Source organism: Panthera uncia, assembly GCF_023721935.1.
Source record: "Panthera uncia isolate 11264 chromosome C1 unlocalized genomic scaffold, Puncia_PCG_1.0 HiC_scaffold_4, whole genome shotgun sequence".
Lineage (NCBI taxonomy): Eukaryota > Metazoa > Chordata > Mammalia > Carnivora > Felidae > Panthera > Panthera uncia.
Window position 1 is genome coordinate 12,463,855 of NW_026057585.1, and position 17,675 is coordinate 12,481,529.

At 56.3% G+C, this 17,675-nt stretch overlaps 1 protein-coding gene across 3 annotated transcripts in view; it reads right to left on the reverse strand.

The window, feature by feature from the left end:
* The window catches only part of KCNC4 (potassium voltage-gated channel subfamily C member 4), a 22,096-nt gene extending 10,323 nt beyond the window's left edge, over nt 1-11,773 (reverse strand). For 2 of the 3 annotated variants that reach the window (XM_049616615.1, XM_049616613.1), the window contains exon 1: nt 10,324-11,773. In XM_049616615.1, the coding sequence (XP_049472572.1) occupies nt 10,324-11,001 (678 nt within the window). In that variant the 5' untranslated portion in view covers nt 11,002-11,773. The remainder of the gene's footprint in view (nt 1-10,323) is intronic. The other variant, XM_049616614.1, reaches the window with a different exon arrangement.
* Nucleotides 11,774-17,675: the final 5,902 nt, after the last annotated feature.

Sequence of the window (17,675 nt, forward strand, 5' to 3'; positions counted from 1 at the left end):
CCAAGTCCCAGCCCCTCTCTACTACCTTGCAGCTTAGAATGTCCCAGCCAAATGCCCAGACAGTGAGAAGTGTCTGAAGGAAGGTAGCACGTTCCATAACAGAAGACAAGGGGAGGTCTGCCCAGAATAACTACCCCTCCCCTTCCCGACACCTGGCATTTCCTGGGACACTGAGCTCCAACAAAAATAAACTGCACCCACTGGGATCGGAGTGTGGCAGGGGCTGATCCAGACGGCTCGGATCTCGGGTAGAATGATGACAGTGGCACCCGGCAGAGGAACAGCTAGGTTTAAGTGTCCAATCATTATGAATGGAGATGAAATGCATGTGTAATAGCACCAATTACGGAACCCTCATCTGTTATTCATGCAATGCCATTCACCACTGTCGGGGCACCTGTTGCTGGGGTCTCCGCCCCCTGCTGCTGCCTGTCCTGCTCCGTGCGTGGGGATGAGCTTCCTCCCTGGGCAGAGGGCCGAGCTTAAATAGGTGGACGGGGAAGGACTGTGGCCCCGTGGCCACTTGGCAATCCCCACACACTGACTTCCACCTGGCCATGGCTAATGGTGCCCCTCAGGGATGCTTTCCTCCCTGAGAGCGTGCATGAGGGAGGGGGAGAAGGCACACCTTGTTCTTAGTATTGCAAAACACCAATGGAGAATACAAGGGGAGCTGGGAAAATGAAACAGCAGCACCTCCGGGGCCTCTGGAGCAGAAGCAAGTCTGAGAGAACTTTGGGAATGAACATCCGTTAGCTGTCTGTTTTGTCCTGGCACAGCTGGGCACTTGGTACGTGTTACTGCCTTCGGTCCTCCCTGTGACCCTGTGAGGTAAGTCTCATCGTCTCCTTTTAAGGAGGAGTAACTAAGCATCAGAGAGGTTTAAATGCTTGCCTAAGGTCACATAGCCTAGAAGGGTTGGAAACCAGACTTGAACTCAGATCTGTTTACCTTTGGAGGCCATACCTTCTCTTCACACCGCACTGCCTTCACGATCAATTCACAGACCCAGGAAAGTCCTCTCTGAACTGTCAATACTGTTCCTAGCCAACTCCTTGATGACTACTATTTTACCCTTAGAGTTGTGTACCTTGGACTTAAGACAGACACCCACTGCACAGTAACACATCTTATTTACACTTGACCATGGACAGGTTGATCAAATGCAGCAAGGAAGGAGAACGGAGGTAGCAGACCACTTTCCCCACTTGAACAACTCTGCCTGGAGCTTCTCCTGTTTGTGGCTCTCCTATGAAGGTAAATTTCAAGTTCCTTTTCTGATCTCTCTCTCTCTTTTAAGTTTATTATTTATTTGAAGAGAAAGAGAGAGACCCCAAGCAGGCTCCACGCTATCAGCACAGAGCCCGATGTGGGGCTCGATCTCACGAACCATGAGATCATGACCTGAGCCGAAATCAAGAGTCACGTGCTTAACCGACTGAGCCACCCAGGTGCCCCTGATCTCATTTTTCTTCCCCGAGAAAGGTGCTATCAAGGCAATACAGACCGATGTGGGTATTAGGCAAACGGCTCCAGCCTGGGGGCTCTCCGTGGCCATCCAGAGATGAGCTGGTGGTGGCACCTGTTGAGTGGCCACCGTGATGCTGGGAACTGCTGGGCACTGCTCCCATCCCCAGCAGCAAAAGGGGTGGGGTAAGGCGTGGAGACGGCATACCCTAGCTCTGCCAGGAAGCATGGGAAGCAGGAGCCTGCTCTCTCTGAGGAAAAATTAGCCAGGAGAGTTGGCCCACCTGGGAGCCGAGCGTGAAGTTAATTAGTGATTTGGAAAAACAAGTTCAGGAAGAGCTGCCAAGGGGCTGAGCAGAGGGCACAGAGAGGGGAGAAGGGGAGGGAGGGCAGTGTGCCGGCCACCCTCTTACCCACAGGGCCAAGGAGCCGGCCTTGGTGCCTTCCTCACTGCCGCCCGGGCTCCTTCTGCAGCCGCCCAGTAAGTACAAACCACCCCTCCTGCCTTAGGGAACAGCCCCCTGAATTCCTGCGGTGTCCACTCACTTCTGTTTTTCCTTAGAGCTGTTGCAACTATTTTCTCGTATCACTCACCTCGGCCCTCCCAGGAGATGGGGCTGATAAAGGGTAGCCACATGTGCCCATTTCCCAGGCACGAGAAAGGGCAAATGACTCGCTCAGGATCAGGCAGAGGCCAGGTCCCCTGACTCTCAGTTCAGAGTTCTTTCCGCTTGGTCCTCTAACCAAACAGTCCACTCCTCTTTGGTGACATCTTCAAGGGGTCTCAGTCTCCCCTGTGACCTCTCGAGGGCTAGCAGCAGGTGCAAGGCAGGCCCCAGAAAGCACCCCCCTTCCCCAAGGAGACAGGCACACCACCTGAGGCTGAGCTGGGACAGATGCAGGCACCTGGGCTCTGGCGTGTTGCCCCAGGTGGGTCCTGAGGTTACAGGTTCCCCTGTCGGGCCCCAATGATTCCTTTCTCCCTAGGTTATTCCCGAACTGAATTATTTTGTAAGCAGTGGTCCTAAGCAAGTGCAATCAAGGCCCTTCACCTCCAGCAGCAGGGACACTGCTTTTTTTTTCCTCCCACTCTCTTTTTTGGGGGCTTCCGGGGACAAAAAAGGACCAAGGAAGGAGGCAGTGGCTGCAACAGCACCCAATTTAGACATCAAGGCCTTGAGCTGGAGCCTTCTGAGCGGCCCTTGCTGGGCCATCCCATACAGCTAGTGGGGTACACTTGTACCTCCTTCCCATGGTACCTGCTGGGCAGAGACTGAGGCCAAAGAGCTAAGGAGCCCTGGGGTCAGACTGCCTGGGTCCCTCATCCTGGCCCAGCCACTCACTAGGTAACTGCTGCACTTTGTACGGGTCTCTCACTACAAAATGGGGCCAGCACTAGTTCCCAGCCAGGGGTGTGGGCATGGTCTCCAAGGACCCTTACATGCAGCTTCTGAGAGGCTGAGTTGGACCTGGAGCCAGAAACATCGCAAAAATCTTTGCTTTTTAGAAGCAAAGGGACCCCAGGAGCTCACCTAGTTCAATTCCCTTTCTGCTGGTTTTGCGACCAAAGAAACCGAGGCCTGGGAAGAAGGGACTTGCCCCGGTTCCCATGGTGGAAGATGTCAGTTCTTTCCATGCTACCTGAGGACACGGGACATAGATTCTGCTGGAAGTCAAAACTGCCCAAGCGGAAAATTGCTTATGCGATCTGGTTTGGCCAGCAGCTACGCTCCTCCCCGCTGGAAGGATGCGGGAGGGTCTCACCACCCTGGACAGGAGGTTCCGAGCCTCTGTGCTGGAAAGCACCGCTCCTTCCAGCTTCCTGCTCCATGGGCTCCCCACACACAGGCTGGCTGTAGCCTGTGGGGGACCCACCTGTCCGGAGACCCAGGTGTTTTGGCTGGTGAGTCAGCCCTGTTATCAGCCTCCTTCACCAAGCTCATCCTAAAACTGCCGATGGTAGGAATCTAAAGTCACATGCTTCTGGGTACAAGCTGGTCTCTGCTACTCACTGCCTGAGAGACCTTAGGCAAATTTCTTAACCTCTCTAAGCCTTAGGGTCTTTGCCCATAAAATGGAGATCTTTGCCCATAAAATGGCCTACTATGTGCCAGACACTGTTCTGGGCGCTGGGGAACAGCAGGAAACAAAACGAACACCCCTGCCCCTTAGGCCTTACATTCTAGGAGAAGGAAACCATCAACAAATAAGCAAATACATAGTATGCCAGATGGTATAAGTGTCAGGAAGAAAAATAAAGAGGAAAGGAGGTAGAGTATGAGGAGGAGGGAACTATTTCATTTTCTTTTTAAACTATTTTTTTCAATTTGTTTTGAGAGAGAGAAAGAGCACGTGCATGCGCAAGTCGGGGAGGGGCAGAGAGCACGAGAGAATCCCAAGCAGGCTCCGTACTGTCAGCGCAGAGCCCTATGCAGGGCTCGAACCCACGAACCATGAGATCATGACCTGAGCCGAGATCAAGAGTTGGACGCTTAACTGACTAAGCCACCCAGGTGACCGGAGGGACCTATTTCAAATAGGGTGATTAGGCAAGACCTCAATGCCAAGGTGACGCATCTAAGCAGAGACCTGAAGGAGTGAGGAAGCGAGTTATATGAAGATCCAGGACACCTGGAGAGGCAGAGGGAACAGGCACTGCAAAGGACCTGAGGCTACAGAGTGCTTGATGTGTTGAGGGGGATGAGAACAGTACCCACTTTATAGGGCTGTTTTGAGGATTAAAAGAAATGATATTTGTAAAACTCAGCACAGAGCCTAGAGTGTCTCAAGAATCTGGCACAGGCTGGGTCGGGGGGGTAGGGGGGAGGTGACAGACACCAGTCATTGGGAACTGAATACAATCAGCGGGGGCAGGGGAGGGGGGCCCAAGGAGAAAGGGCCAAGGAGACAGATGGACCAATAAACATAAGAAGACTCATGCCCAAAACCTATATTAAGGATGAAGTGTAGGAGAAGAGAAATCTGAGAACACAGCCAAAGACACTTGCAGAGAAGATCGGTGGGGATGGGATGAGGCGCTGAGGCTTCCGGGGAAGTGAGGTCCTAGAGCCCAGGCAGCGCTGTAAAAGGAGCGAGCAGCCCTGCGGGCTCAGAGGCAGGAAAAGAGAGACAACGTGTCAGGCAAAGCATCTCTGAGCTGTCCCTAGGCTCCTGAGTGAGGGCCTCAAAGTGCAGGTATCAGCCTAGCGACCCCTGTTCCTCTCCTTTCATGGGCTCCCCTGGGAGCAGACCCTGGCCCTGGGACCTCCTATCCTGGTTCCAGGGGCCACAGCCTGCCGCCACCTATGCCCCCCTTCTGCCAAGCCAGCACGTGGGGCTTCTCAGGGCCTCTGGGCTGCTGGGAGCTGATGAGTCCGGCCCCAGAAGGAATTCAGTCCAGCCCAGACCGCCGGCCAGGAACGTGCCCAGCCAAATGCAATTCCTGGCTGTTGCCTATCTGTGTTCCATGCTGTCCTATCTCTGCCGGGGCCAGTCGCCTGGCCAGAAAATTCGCCCCTTCCCTAACTCTGCATGGTTAAAGCACTACTCACGGTGAAAATTTATGTATTTATTTACATATTTATTTATAGCCTGCCTCCTTCTAAAAATTATTTAAGAGAGCTAAGTCATTATCCTGCAGGGCCTATCCAGCTTAACTTCTATTTCCTCCTTGAGGCTTCCCTGCCGGCCAACCATCCCCCCACCTCGCTTCACTTCACACAGAGGTGGGATTTATGGCTTTTTCCTCTCACCTCCTGTGGGGCTTTATTCTTTAAGAGTACTGTGGCACCTCTCATGATCCATCTTGTGTTATTACTATTTCTTGTCACCCAATTTCCTTCAACTGCCACCGACTCCACCTGACCTAGCTCCCTTCAGGAACAGGGACCATGTCTGTCTCGTCTCTGTATTTACAGGGCCCAGCCTGGTGTCCGGCATGTGATAAGTACCCAATAAATGTTTTCTGAATGACTGGAGCCAAGGGGACTGCCTACTTCCTCTCCAGGTCCTGGGGAACCTGTCACGAGGAGGAGATGTGGCCAGCCCCACTAACTCGGGATAGAGGTGACCGAAATGCCCAGGAATACCTCCAGGCACATGGGCTCTCAGACTCTGTGGCTTTCCAGGGTGGGCCAAGGCCACTGCCTGATGGGGCCCCCTGCCAGAGGCTGGGTTAACATCACCCACCCTGAGAAAAACCCAAAAAACCCTAGCAGGGAGCTGGGCCAGAGGCTGTGGTAGGCTGGGTGCCCAGGAACAAGGATGGCCTGAACGTCCTGGTGCCCAGCACACTGGGTTTGGAGTGAGGGCAGGACAATGTCCACGGGTGGAGGCAAGGAGCCTGGGGGCTCCCCGTTCCCAAGGCCCAAATGCCTGGCTCTGTTCCTGCCCATTCTTCCCTCATCTCCCCAAAATAGCCCAAGTTTATTTCAGCCCCTCCCCCACTTTACACCCCACCCCAAATGGTGACAAACAGAAACACCTCATTATCCAGAGACAAGATGTTCAGAGGCAAATGTTGGTCTGTTCAGAACAAAAAAGAAAAACACAAAACAGACCCAGGAAGAGACTGGGAGGCTGCCTCGGGACAGGGTTGGGGGACAGGCCAGGGTACCGAGCCTCCCAGGCTTGGCTTCTTGGCTCTCCCTAGCCCAGCCGGCTTGGGACCAGGGGGTCCTGCCCACCACCCAGCTAGTCCCAGTCAATGCCCATGTCAGAGAAGCTGGGGGGCCTTCAGAAAGGATAAGTAGGAACAGAGCTCTGCATTTTCTTCCAAGAAGGCCTCCATTTCACTCCTCTGTCGGGCCAGGGGACACCTCGTCACTTCTCGTAACTAAGTCCCCTTTCTTTTTGTTCTATGAGTCCCACAGTGAGAAAAAACAGAGAGCAAGCTCAGATGTGAGCAATTCTAGGGAGTGAGGGGATGGGAGCTTTAGTTTGGAGGAGGAAGTGAAGGGAGGGATGGCAGGAGAGCAGAAGGCCCCCTCTGGGGCCCCCTAAAGTCAGAGGCCTTTTCCAGGCAAGAAGGCACAGGAGGCGGCTGAAGCTGTGGCACAAGCACAGACGTGGGTTCACAAGACCTGGGTTTGGAGCCTAGTTCAACCACCAGCTGTGTGAGCAAGCCCCTCTGGGCCTCAGTTTCCCTCAGTGTAGACTGAGGTTAATGATCCCTGCCTCACAGAGGCCAGACGAGATACTAGAACAAAGCAAAAGTGACCTGATACGCAGTGGGTGCTCAGTGAAAACCCAGCTCCAGCTGCCTTCCTGGGACAGTAGGGATCCTTGGGCCACATCCTCTACTCGGAAGGGGAACATTATGGGAAAACGAATCCAGGTACTGATTTAGCCAAAGGAGAACGACTATCATCCTTTTTTTTTTTTTATTGTTTTTAAGTTTTATTTATTTTCAGGGAGGGAGAGAGAGGCAACCAGGCTTTGTGCTGCCAGCGTGGAGCTCAATGGGGGCTTGAACTCACGAACTGTAAGATCATGACCTGAGCCGATATCGAGCTGCACGCTTAACCAACTGAGCCACCCAGGCGCTCCAAAACACTATCATTCTTAACAGGACTGATAACAGCTGAAGTCAGTCTAACCCCTGGGTCCTCAAGAGGTTGGGAGTGAAGGGAGGGGAGTGTCCTAGGGTCCCGTTCCTCAGGCCTCCTATGTGCCCTCAGCAAATAAGGAAGGCCTTATTCTACCAACCTCCTTGCTGCCAAAACCCTGCTGGTCCCCCTCAGTCTGGCAAGCCACCCTGGCTGTGGCTGAGGCTGGGACTGTGGGCACTGGGCAGGTGGGGACAGGACCAGCCTGCCCCATGCCTGCTTTCCCACACCAGGCCACAGAAAGAGAGCCACCAAAGCACCGCCACAGGCCTGGCCACCGTGAGGGGAGCAGGGGTGAGCACCCTGACCGACCTAGAGCCTGCCTGAATGGGAACAGCTCTGCGGGCCAGGCCAGTAGCTACGCAACAGGCTCCACAATCAGTTGAGTTCACTTTCCGTTTGTATCTGTTTTGCTCCTGTCATAACACACTACTCAACTGGCCAGTTGGGTGCAAACCAACGCCTGGGGTGGGCCCTGCCCCTCTGCCCTACTGGCCTTCAGTGGGCACCCCACACCCACGGCTGATGCTGCAGGCCCCGAGTAGGGAGGGTATGCACAGACCCAGTGGACAATACTTGCTGGAAGGGCAGTGTTATTGGCCGCGTGTAAACAGAGTGAGGAGGGCACAGCCCCAGGTCGCCTACGCCCCAGGCCCTTAGACCTTGAGGGGTGGCAGAGTAAATGTCCCTGCTGATGTCCCCATCTGCCCCTGGGTTTTCTGATGTCATCCACAGGAAGTACAGAACCTCAGAACACCTTCCAGGCCAGAATAAGAAACAAACCACCCCTTCACCTCCAAAACAGCCTCGTTCAGTGGAAAGAACATGTTGCAATCGGAGGAGCAGGGGCTTTGACTCACAGCACGCCACTATCTGGCTGTGTCATCTCAGGCAAGATGTTTACCCTCTCACAGGCCCAATCTACTGAATGGGGAGGAGATCTCCACCGTTAAGTTTATCGGGAGGACTAGAGATTAATGTAAGTACCTGCATGGCATACTCAAACCAAAAGCCATCAGCAATTTTTTAACAATTATGTATTCTCACTTGTCTGTCCTAGGAACAGCTGAATTGAAGGCTTGCTTCTGCCTCGTGCTCCTTAGCAGGAAGCAAGTCCACTTTTGGCATGAGTGCCATTAAGCTCCACATAGCTGTTCACATCAGTGTTACCAACCAGAAAGTTGGAATCTAAGGGAGGTTCCTGCTCTGCCCTTAAGTGTCTTTGACGGCATCGAACACCTCTGGATCGTGGTTTCTTCATTGCTTCAATATTAGAATTAACCCTGCCCGGCCCCGAACTCCTGGCCTCGGCTGGAATGCCCTGGCGGATGTGACTCCACATCAAACGGGCAAGTATCTTGGGCTCCTGGAGAAACTCAAGAGGTCAACTAGGCTCTGCATTTATTCAACGAGCCCCCAGGCCAGCCGACCCTGGGGTTTGTTGAGCAGAAGGTAAACTCATAGATGGCACAGCCCCTTGGAATCCAGGAGAGAAGCAGCAGAGATGAAAAGTTCCCCAGAGGCCCCAGGAACAGGACCTAGCTCCCCTAACCACATCATTTCATTTCTGCCTCCCTGCCTTGTCCCCTTTCCCCATTTCTAGGAAGCCAAATCTACTGCCTCCCCCTAGCCCCAACTTAAAAAGAGCCTGGATTAGCCTGTACCTGTTGCTCTCCCCTAGTACCCACAGCCAACAGCAGACACTGGCAGGGTTAGTGAACTGCATGAGAAGCCCCCAGAACTCACAGCAGACCCGGGCCAGGGCATCATCTGGGCTGATCTAAGGGCTGTAGGGAAGAAACAAAGGCAGCTCCTGGCCCCAACTTCCCTCTCAGTCCTGACAAAGGGGTCTGCCTTCCGGGGGCTGCCCTGGGATGCCTTGGCCACCAAGACCTCTGTTCTTCCCAGGCCAGAGATGTGTCTGCCCTGGTCTAGCATTAACGCCAGCCTGGCCCACCCTGCAGCCCCACTTCCCAGCCTCCTGCCCTCCCCTGGGTGGGGAAGTGGAACTTTCCCTTCCATGACCTGGTTGAGGCCCAGCACAGGAGGGGCCAGGGAGGGTGGCAAGGGCTCTGAGACTCATTAATAGGATGACTTGGGATGCCAGAGGTGAGGAACAGCCAGGCTTTAGGCTGCCAGCCATGAAGCCAGGCACCAGCCTCTGGGGTTCTCTCTCTCTCTCTCTCTCTCTCTCTCTCTCTCTCTCTAAAGAATCTGAAGCCATCCTTCATGGTTGTTTTTTTTTTTAAGCCGTCCAAGTATATCCCCATCCTTCCAACCCCTTTCACCTTAGGGGGGTGGGAGAAACTGGACTGACTTGAGGAGGAGGTGGTGGGATAGGACTAGATCTATGCCACCCTCTTCTCCCCCCACATACCCATTTCAGGCAGTAACCCGAACCAGGGCTTTCTGGGAAGCCAATCTGTGCCGCAGCAGGAAGAAAAGAAGTGGCAACAAATTTGGGATCATCACAGGCAGCCTGTGGCTGGCCACTGACCGCGGGAGCCTGCATCACCCAGAACATTAGGCCCTTCCTGTCTAACTGAAGCCAAGACATCCCAGGTGACCAGGAAGCCTTAGGGGCATGGCAAGGGGCAGACATCTTGACTTATCTCCCTGAAAAAAGGCTCACCAGAAACCTGGATGAGAGGCCTGCATTCCAGTCCCAGCCCTGCCTGGGCTGGAGCTGGTGTCCCTCTACAGAACTCATACTTCACAGCGTACCCGGCTGCCCAGAGCATTTAAAGGAGGTGGCACCCATGGAAGAAGCTAACACATGGGCCTGCCACAGAGTAGGCGCTTAGCACACCCAGTTTTCTTCCCCCAAACCCTGACTCAGGCAGGAGGCCTAATTCCAGCTCTCCAGGCCGCTGGCCCTGTGGAGGAGTGGGGGGTAAATGAAGAGAGGCAGCCTGTGCAGAGAAGGGGGAGGAAGAGCTCAGCTAAGGGCAACCCACTCCCTCGAAGGGGATGCGGCAAAGCAGGCAGCTGGGATTAGGTCCAAGTAGTAAGTCAAGAGCGTGCAATCTCCTGATGAGGCGTGCAGGAGAGAGGGTATGTGTGTGTGGGGGGGGGGGGGGGGGGGGGGGGGGGATGAGTCCCCTGGGGTTCCATGGAAGACAGAGGGAATTGGGAGGGAGGCAGTGGTAAAGGTAAGTCAGTCTCGGCCCAGCCCGCTCCTCCCGGCCCCCATCCCCACCACCACGGGTACTTACACACCCGAGAGGAGGCTCAGGCTCCTGTCACTCACCCTGGCCGCCCGGGAGGAGTAGGGATCTTCGAAGAGCGCCCACATGCGGGGCTGCCAGCCGCGGCAACCCCCCGACCCCGCGCCGGGGCCTGCACCTCCCTCATGGGGCCCCAGGCGCTGCAGGGCCAGCTCCCGCTCATCATCGCCGGCCTCATCGCCAGTCCCTGCGCCACCGCCGCCTCCGTCCGGGCTCTCGAAGATATCGAGCGCCTCTTCGGCGTCGCGGTGCTGCCGGTAGGTCATCCAGCAGCAGGGCTCCACGTCGGTCTCGTCGATGCCCCAGAAAGTGAGCTCCTCCTCGAAGAGCGGCCCACACACGTCGGCGGGGCAGTGCAGCTTGCCGGTGCGGTAGTAGTTGAGCACGTAAGCAAAGACGCCCGGGTGCCGGTCGAAGAAGAACTCGCAGCTCCCGCCGCCGTTGCTGCCGCTGCTGCCCGCACCGCCGCCATCGGACTCGGGCCGGCCCCCGCCGTCGGGATCCGCCAGCCAGGCGAGGCGGGTGCCCGGTAGGGTGCGCAGGGTGCTGCGGTAGGTCTCATGTCGCGTGCCGCCCACGTTGATGATGATCTTCTCCGACGCCTCGCCCTTGGCCATCTCCTCCTTCAGACATGTTTTGGACGGAGGCTTGTTCCCCGACTTGCGCCCACGGTAGGAGGAGACACACACCGAGCTGATCATAAGAAGCGCTGCGGGGCTTCGGCTTGGGGCGGCCGCTGCCCTCCAAACACCCTTCCCAAGGAGGCAGCGTCAGACGGGGGAGGGGGAGGAGACGAGGAGGAGGCAGGAGGCGGCGGCGGCCCTCTGCGGCTTGGCCCTGCCCCTGCCTCCCCCCGGGGCGCGGAGCAGGAGGAGTTGGGTTTCTCCGGTGCACAGGTGGTTGGGGTTTGGGCAGGCAGCTCCGGCGAGGGAGGCAGGAGGGAAAAGGCGAGCCGAGGACCCAAGCGAGGGACCCGGGGAGGCAGGAACAAGCCCTCACGCTCCCCGGCTAGGACTGGACACTCAGATGCTCGGGCCCCCGGACACGCCCCCCCCCCCTTTCACCCTCAAAAGGCGAGTTAGCGCACAGTCCAGGCTCACTGCGAAGGTCTGGGGCGCGCGCGCGCTCACACTCACACTCACAGGGGCCACCCTCCGGCTCCCGAGTCCCGGGAGCGGCCGGCTTCCCCGCGGCGGCGGCAGCGCAGCAGCAACAAGTCCTCGGAGCGGCTGCTGGGGCCGGGCCGACGCTCTTACGGCAGCCGGCGGAGCTCCGCGGGCCCGGGCTGCTTGCGGTCAACACGAGGCGGCGGCGGCGGCATGTGGCCTCTTCCCCCCATTCATAAATCCAGCTCAGGGCTCGGATGGCGGGCGGGGCTGAGCGGAGCGCGGCGTTCAGGCGGGCGGGGGCTGCGCAGGGCGAGGCGGCCGCAGAAAAACAAGCGCGCCCGCAGGAGCGAGCCTCCCGTCCTGCGTCCGCGGCTCGGCAGCGGCTAGGAGCGGCGCGGGGCTGGCGCTGCGCAGCGGGGGCCGTGCTGGGGCGGGGGGGGGCCTCAGACGGGGCGTCCTGCGCAGCGCCGAGCCTGGGGGGCGGAGCCGCTCCGGGGCGCGGGGCTCTGGGCTCCGGCGGCCGAGCGGCCAAGGACACCTGCAGGCTTCCCAGGCAGCGCGGATCGAGAGCTTCAGCGCAGCGCCCCGGCGCCGGGCTCCAGCGATCTGGCGGCACTGGGAGCCACGCCATCCGCGCGTCTGCCCATCTCCGGGCGGGGCGCCGGCCTTGGCTCGCGGCAGGAGGCGGGCGAAAGGTGGCCTAAGGGCGGGGGAGCCTGGGCGCCGGTGGGCTGGGGCCCAGGGGGTTCTCGATCTCCCTCCGGCGTTGGTAGCGGATGCCACTCTCTGGTGGCGCCTTTTCTTCTCGGCCCCGCCTCGCCCGGGCGCGCCCTCCTTTGGGCGGGGTGGGCGGGGCGCGGCGCGGGGCCGACCGGACTCGCTGCAGGGCCCGGGCGGCTGGGCTCAGCCTTCCTCCGCTGAGCCGAGCCGAGCCGAGCCGAGGCGCGTAACCCCCTCACCGCCAGCGCCCAGCCCAGCGCGCCGCCCCTGCGCGCGTCCGCCACCGTCCCCTCCGCCCCTTCGGCCCGGCTCCCCGCCTTCCCCGAGCCCGCAGCTCCTCCCACTGCAGCCCCTGGGACACCGAAGGGCTCGCGACCCCTGACCTCTAACCTCCGCCCGCCCCTTCTGGCCGCTCTAGTCAACTCCCCCTCCTTGTTGCGGTTTCATTGCGGCGGACTAGAGGACGGGGAATAAAGGGGGTGGAGAGACAGTGTCGAGTGGAGGAGGCTGCCCCCTCCTGTCCCAGACACCGTGTTGGGGCTTCCTGACCACCCCGCCCCCATCTTGCGCCTGTGAGGCCCAACTAGGCCCAAGATGACTGTGATCTCGATACCAGCCTCTATCACAGTCAACAAAGACCCTGCCTGCGGTGGAATGGGGGACCTGGCGGCCTTGCGCAGAATTGGCTCCTGGTCTGGGTGGAAGAAAACCAGAGTTCTGGCACTATTGTGGGTGTGGAGTGGGTGGTCCTGAAAGATCATTAGGTTAAAGCCATGGCTCCTTGTTGCCCTGAAAGCACATAGAAAGTGGCCGCAGCCTGCCGTCCTGCCGTGTGACTCCTTCCTGGTTCTGTGTTGTTTCACTCATTGCAATTTGTCTCCTCTCCCCTCTCTGACCCTGAGGTCTTTCCAGCCTGCACTGCTTTTTCATCTTGATACCTCCCACACTGCCTGCCTGGAGAACCTGTTTGCTAAGTGATTGAGAAGCTGCCATACCCAAAACATTAGGCACCAGCCCGATCTTACTGGCCTCATCCCAAGAGCAATTTCCAGATTCGTTTGTTTTTATTTGTTTTTAAGTCCAGAGCCTCTTCTACATCTTTAAGTTAATCCTCATTTTTTTACAGCTTCAGGCTGCCTCCATGTCCATCGGGATGATATAAGGAGGGTTTTAAGGCAGAAATACAAGGGGATTGACACCTGCTTCGGATACCCGTGTACCATCCAACTTCCAGATCAGGTAGTACCTGGCTACGGTGGGAAAACAAGACAAGGTCCTGGTGTGCTCCAAAGAAAGGTTAAAAGCTCAGTGAAGATGCAAGGGATTGTCAGCAAAAGTCTCATTAATGAGGGCAGAAAAACAAAGGGACCGTGGTCTTTGATGATTCGTACTAATATGCAGAGGTGGGTACCATCTTGGACTGTAGCCAGAAACACACATTTGCTGGTACCTCTTTTGTGTCCAGTCCTTAATATCTGCATTTCAGAGTTTGGCTGGCTTTGGGTTTGCTGCAGCAAAGAAGAAATATCCCAAATGTGACTGGGAAGAGAAGACCTGGGACTGTCCAGAAGCTGGAGAGACATAGCAAGGATGTTAAAGAATTGACTGATGAATAGCTTTCAAGTGCTATCTGGTTGTGTCCTGGCAGACTCCCTTGGGGTCTCCCCCACTTTGCATTTTTCAGGCTGGCTGAACTCAGTCATTCCAGAAAGAGTGAGAAATTGGTGGGAGTGGGGTGGGGGGAATGAAAAACAAACGAATATCCTAGCATCCCACAGCTGAGTCCTTTGTTTATCCAGTAAATATTTCTTGAGTACCTACTGTGTGCCAGAAGCTGTTCAGGCAATGGAAATCAATGAGTAAAACAGAGCCCTACCTGCCCCTGCCCCCAACCTCATCCCAGCAAATCTCTGCCCTCTTGGGGCTTCTGCAATGTTTGTGGATGGTAATAAGCATGTGGGGAGACGGGTGGAGGGAGAAAGCTGCCAGGGAAATAAAAGGCCTGGAGGGGAGGTCAAGAAGCTGGCGTGAGGGTAGGGAAACCCAGGAAGAGCCAGGTAAGACAGAGGGCCCAGCCTGGGAGAGGCAGTGAGTAAATGTGCACTGGGGGGTAGCGTCCCTGACTCAGTGCGCTGACCAGCTCCTGAATATGGGAACTGAGCCTCAGGCCGGAGGCCCCCAAGAGCAGTCCTCACCACTTTGCTGAAGGTTTTATCCCAGAGCTCTGGGCTAACCTGTTACCTAGCCTTTCTGTAATTTTCTGGAGGATTCAGTACGTTGCAGCTGGCTTGTCTCCGTTGGTTCTGTGTGCATGAGCTCATGCTGTTTCCCTAAAGTACAGAGCCCAGGATAGGTGAGAGCCCCCTCCCCAGCCGGCCCTGTGACGGCCTACTCTGGATGGGTGGGTGCTGCCCCCTGGTGGTACTAGGAGTCCCTGCTCCTGATTGCACCTCTGGCCTGTGGGGATGAGGAGAAAAGGGGTTTAAAGGCTTGGGGTGACAACAGATTCTGGGCTTCCGGTCAATTCCAGTTTCCCATTAGGGACCCTGCATTCTCTTGCCTTTTCCCATTCCTCCAAGACCTCTATAACCGGCAGGCTGAAGCAAGATTGAAATAGCTTGGAAATTCCTTAATTCTACAAGCCTAGTTCCCTCTAGTGTCACCTTTTCTACCCCTTCCTTCCCTGGGCCCTGTGGTTTCTTCTAGCAGTCAGAAAAGAGCACTCATCTGGGTGCTAGTTCACACAAAAGTGGCAGCCACAGTGGGCTTCCCTCACCAGGAATAAAGGGTGTGGCAAAAGCGTAGGAAAACAGGGCAATGTCTGCTTCCAGGGTGACACTGATGAGGGCTGGCAAGCCTTTCTATAGCCCCTCAAATAAGGCCCTTGGTCTCTGAGACCTGAAGCTGACCCCGCCAACCCAAAGCTGGAGAGCCTGACATCAAAGCCCTTTGCCCTTCCCCTTTCCCTACTGCGGCTTGGAGTGGGGCTCAGTCACCTTGGGGTGACAGGAGCCATCCAATACCTCTCTGTCTTCTTGCTTTGGACTCCACTTGTGTTGAAGGGTTCCAGGCCTAGGAGCAAGTCCCCCAGCTGTCAAGCAAGGATCTCTCCAATGATACTCACATGACCCCCTTTCGGCATTCCAGCTCTGGCCAGGGACTGACCCTTCCTCCCTGAGGCCCAGGTCAAGGAGCCAGCATCCTTTCCCAGCCTGCTCTGCTCCCCAGCCCAATTAATTGAATTGTCTTATCAGCCATCATCTCATCACTGGGGGGAGGGTGATAGAGCCTTTCCCTCGCTATCATGGAGGGACTAGGGAAGAGAGCCAGAGGAGGCTGGAAGTCTCTTGTTTGCTTATCAGTTCATTTAACCCTGCCTCCCACCCCCACCGCAGGCAGCCTGCAGAGACTAACAGGCTCCAGATGAAATGCTGAGAGCCTTCCCAAGTGGGATCCAGGGAGAGCCAAGCATAGAGGACAGCCCTCGGGGCCCTGTGGAGGTCAGCTCTAATGGTTCTTTCATACAGGGGCAGGAGGCAGGGTTGGGTGGCTGTGATAATGCCAGTGAAGGTGTGTTTAGGGCCCTAGGGAACTCAGAAGATGGACTTTGATGTCCCAGCTCTTAAAGTGCCCACAGGGTGCAGGCCACAAGCTCAGGCCTGGCCAAGACTCAGAGCCTCATAAATCATGGACCCCGAGTCATAGGGCTGGCAGGGACCTGAGTGCTACCTCACACGTACATTCTCCTTGAGAGATTTCTGGCCTAAGGAGCAGCAATGAGCTCTGGGAGACTGAGCTGGGCCTGTGGCTGGGCCAGGGGTACAGAATGATATGGGGTCCTGCGTGGCCTCTGCCCGTAGAACAGTATTCATGGGAGTCACAGTACCAGGACCAGCTCAGTAGACCCCCAGAGCTCTCTTTGCTCAAAGTTGCTGGGATAGACACTCCGCCTGTGTCCAGAGACAGAGCGCACGAGTGCACACTCGCGCGCGCGCACACACACACACACACACACACACACCCTAAATCAGGGCCCACCTGGCAGGACTCCTTGGCACTCAGCATTTCTCCATCTAGAAAAGTACAGTTTCCTCCCACCTGGGCTAAATTCCAGCAAAACTGGTTCATTCCATTAGAGTGGTTAATTAGTTCTGATGGGCCCAGCCCCCTCCAGCAGTGTCCTGGGGAAAGACAACGCAGTCGTCTGGAGAGGCAGACCAAACACTGGCTCCTCTTGGATGCTCATGAAGCCCAGGGATCCTTCCCCATTTGGGTCAGTCTTGGGAAGAACAGAGAGACCCAGAAGCCAGCCAGCTCTGCCCCAGGGAGCCACAGGGGGGATCTCCACCGAGTCTCTCTGCTCTGCAGCTGGCTCTGTGGCTGGCACGGAGTAATAGTAATAATGGTTTGTTTGTTGTTGAGTGACAGACGTCATCTTCTCCCCATTTCCTGGATTTCCTCCCAGGATGGTGACGAACGCATCCGTGTGCCTGGAACCAGCCAGCGGGTATGACAGTGGCAGGACATTCCAAGTCACATGATGACTACCCTGCATGAGGCAGGTGCCCCCGCCTGACCCTTATTTGTATTTTCTCAGCGCTTGGCACAGCCCTAGGACTCAGACGCTCAGGTCATGCTTGAGGCAGGGAATTAATGTTGGTGGGATGAGGGTGGGCAAGGGGGGAAGCTTTCCTTGTAAGTACTTGCAGTACCTAGATTGGGAGTCTAGGCTTTGGCCCTGGTTTTCCCCCTGTCTGCTTGTGGGAAGTCTGGGTAGATCTCTTCCCCTCTCTGGGCTCGAGTTTCTCCAATCGTCCTATGAGGAGCTTGGGCCCCATAATCAGTAGGGTTCATGTTCTGGTTACTATCACTCTGAAGCAAATTACTCCCCAAAATTAGCGTTGTAAATACAAAGAACATCCTATTTTGCTTCGGATACTACTGGTCCGGCAGATCCGAAGGGCTCAGTGGGACCGTTCTCGCTTAGGGTCCCTCATGCAGCTGCAGTCCAATGTCCACTGGAGCCTCAGACCTGTCCAGCTCAGCTCGACTGAGTGCTCGCTGTGGTATGTTCATGTGGCTGGCAGGTGATAGTGGCTGTCAGCTGGGAATTGAGCTGAAACTGTGCATGGGACCACCTACAAACACACAGCTTCTCTAGCACTGGCAGTCTCAGGGCAGATAGACTTCTTATACGGCAGCTGGGATCCCCCAGGACCACCATCCCTAGAATGCATCCCTAGACATGGCATGACTTTTTCCTGAGCTAGCCTCACAAGCCATCTAGTGTCACTTCTGCCATACTCTGTTGGTCAAAGGAGACATTTACTCACCCTGATTCCAGGGGAGGAGCATGGACTCCACTTGAAGCATTAAAGAACTTGGGGGCTTTTTTTTTGAACCACCACATCCCTGTGGTTTGTAGAATCCTTCAACACTGGCCCAAGCCCTTATGGTTGGCTGAGCCTCTGTGGCTTGTTGAGGCTGTTTTTTTTTTTTTTTTTTTTGGGGGGGGTGGGGGAGGGAGCAGTGTACAGGATCTGTGA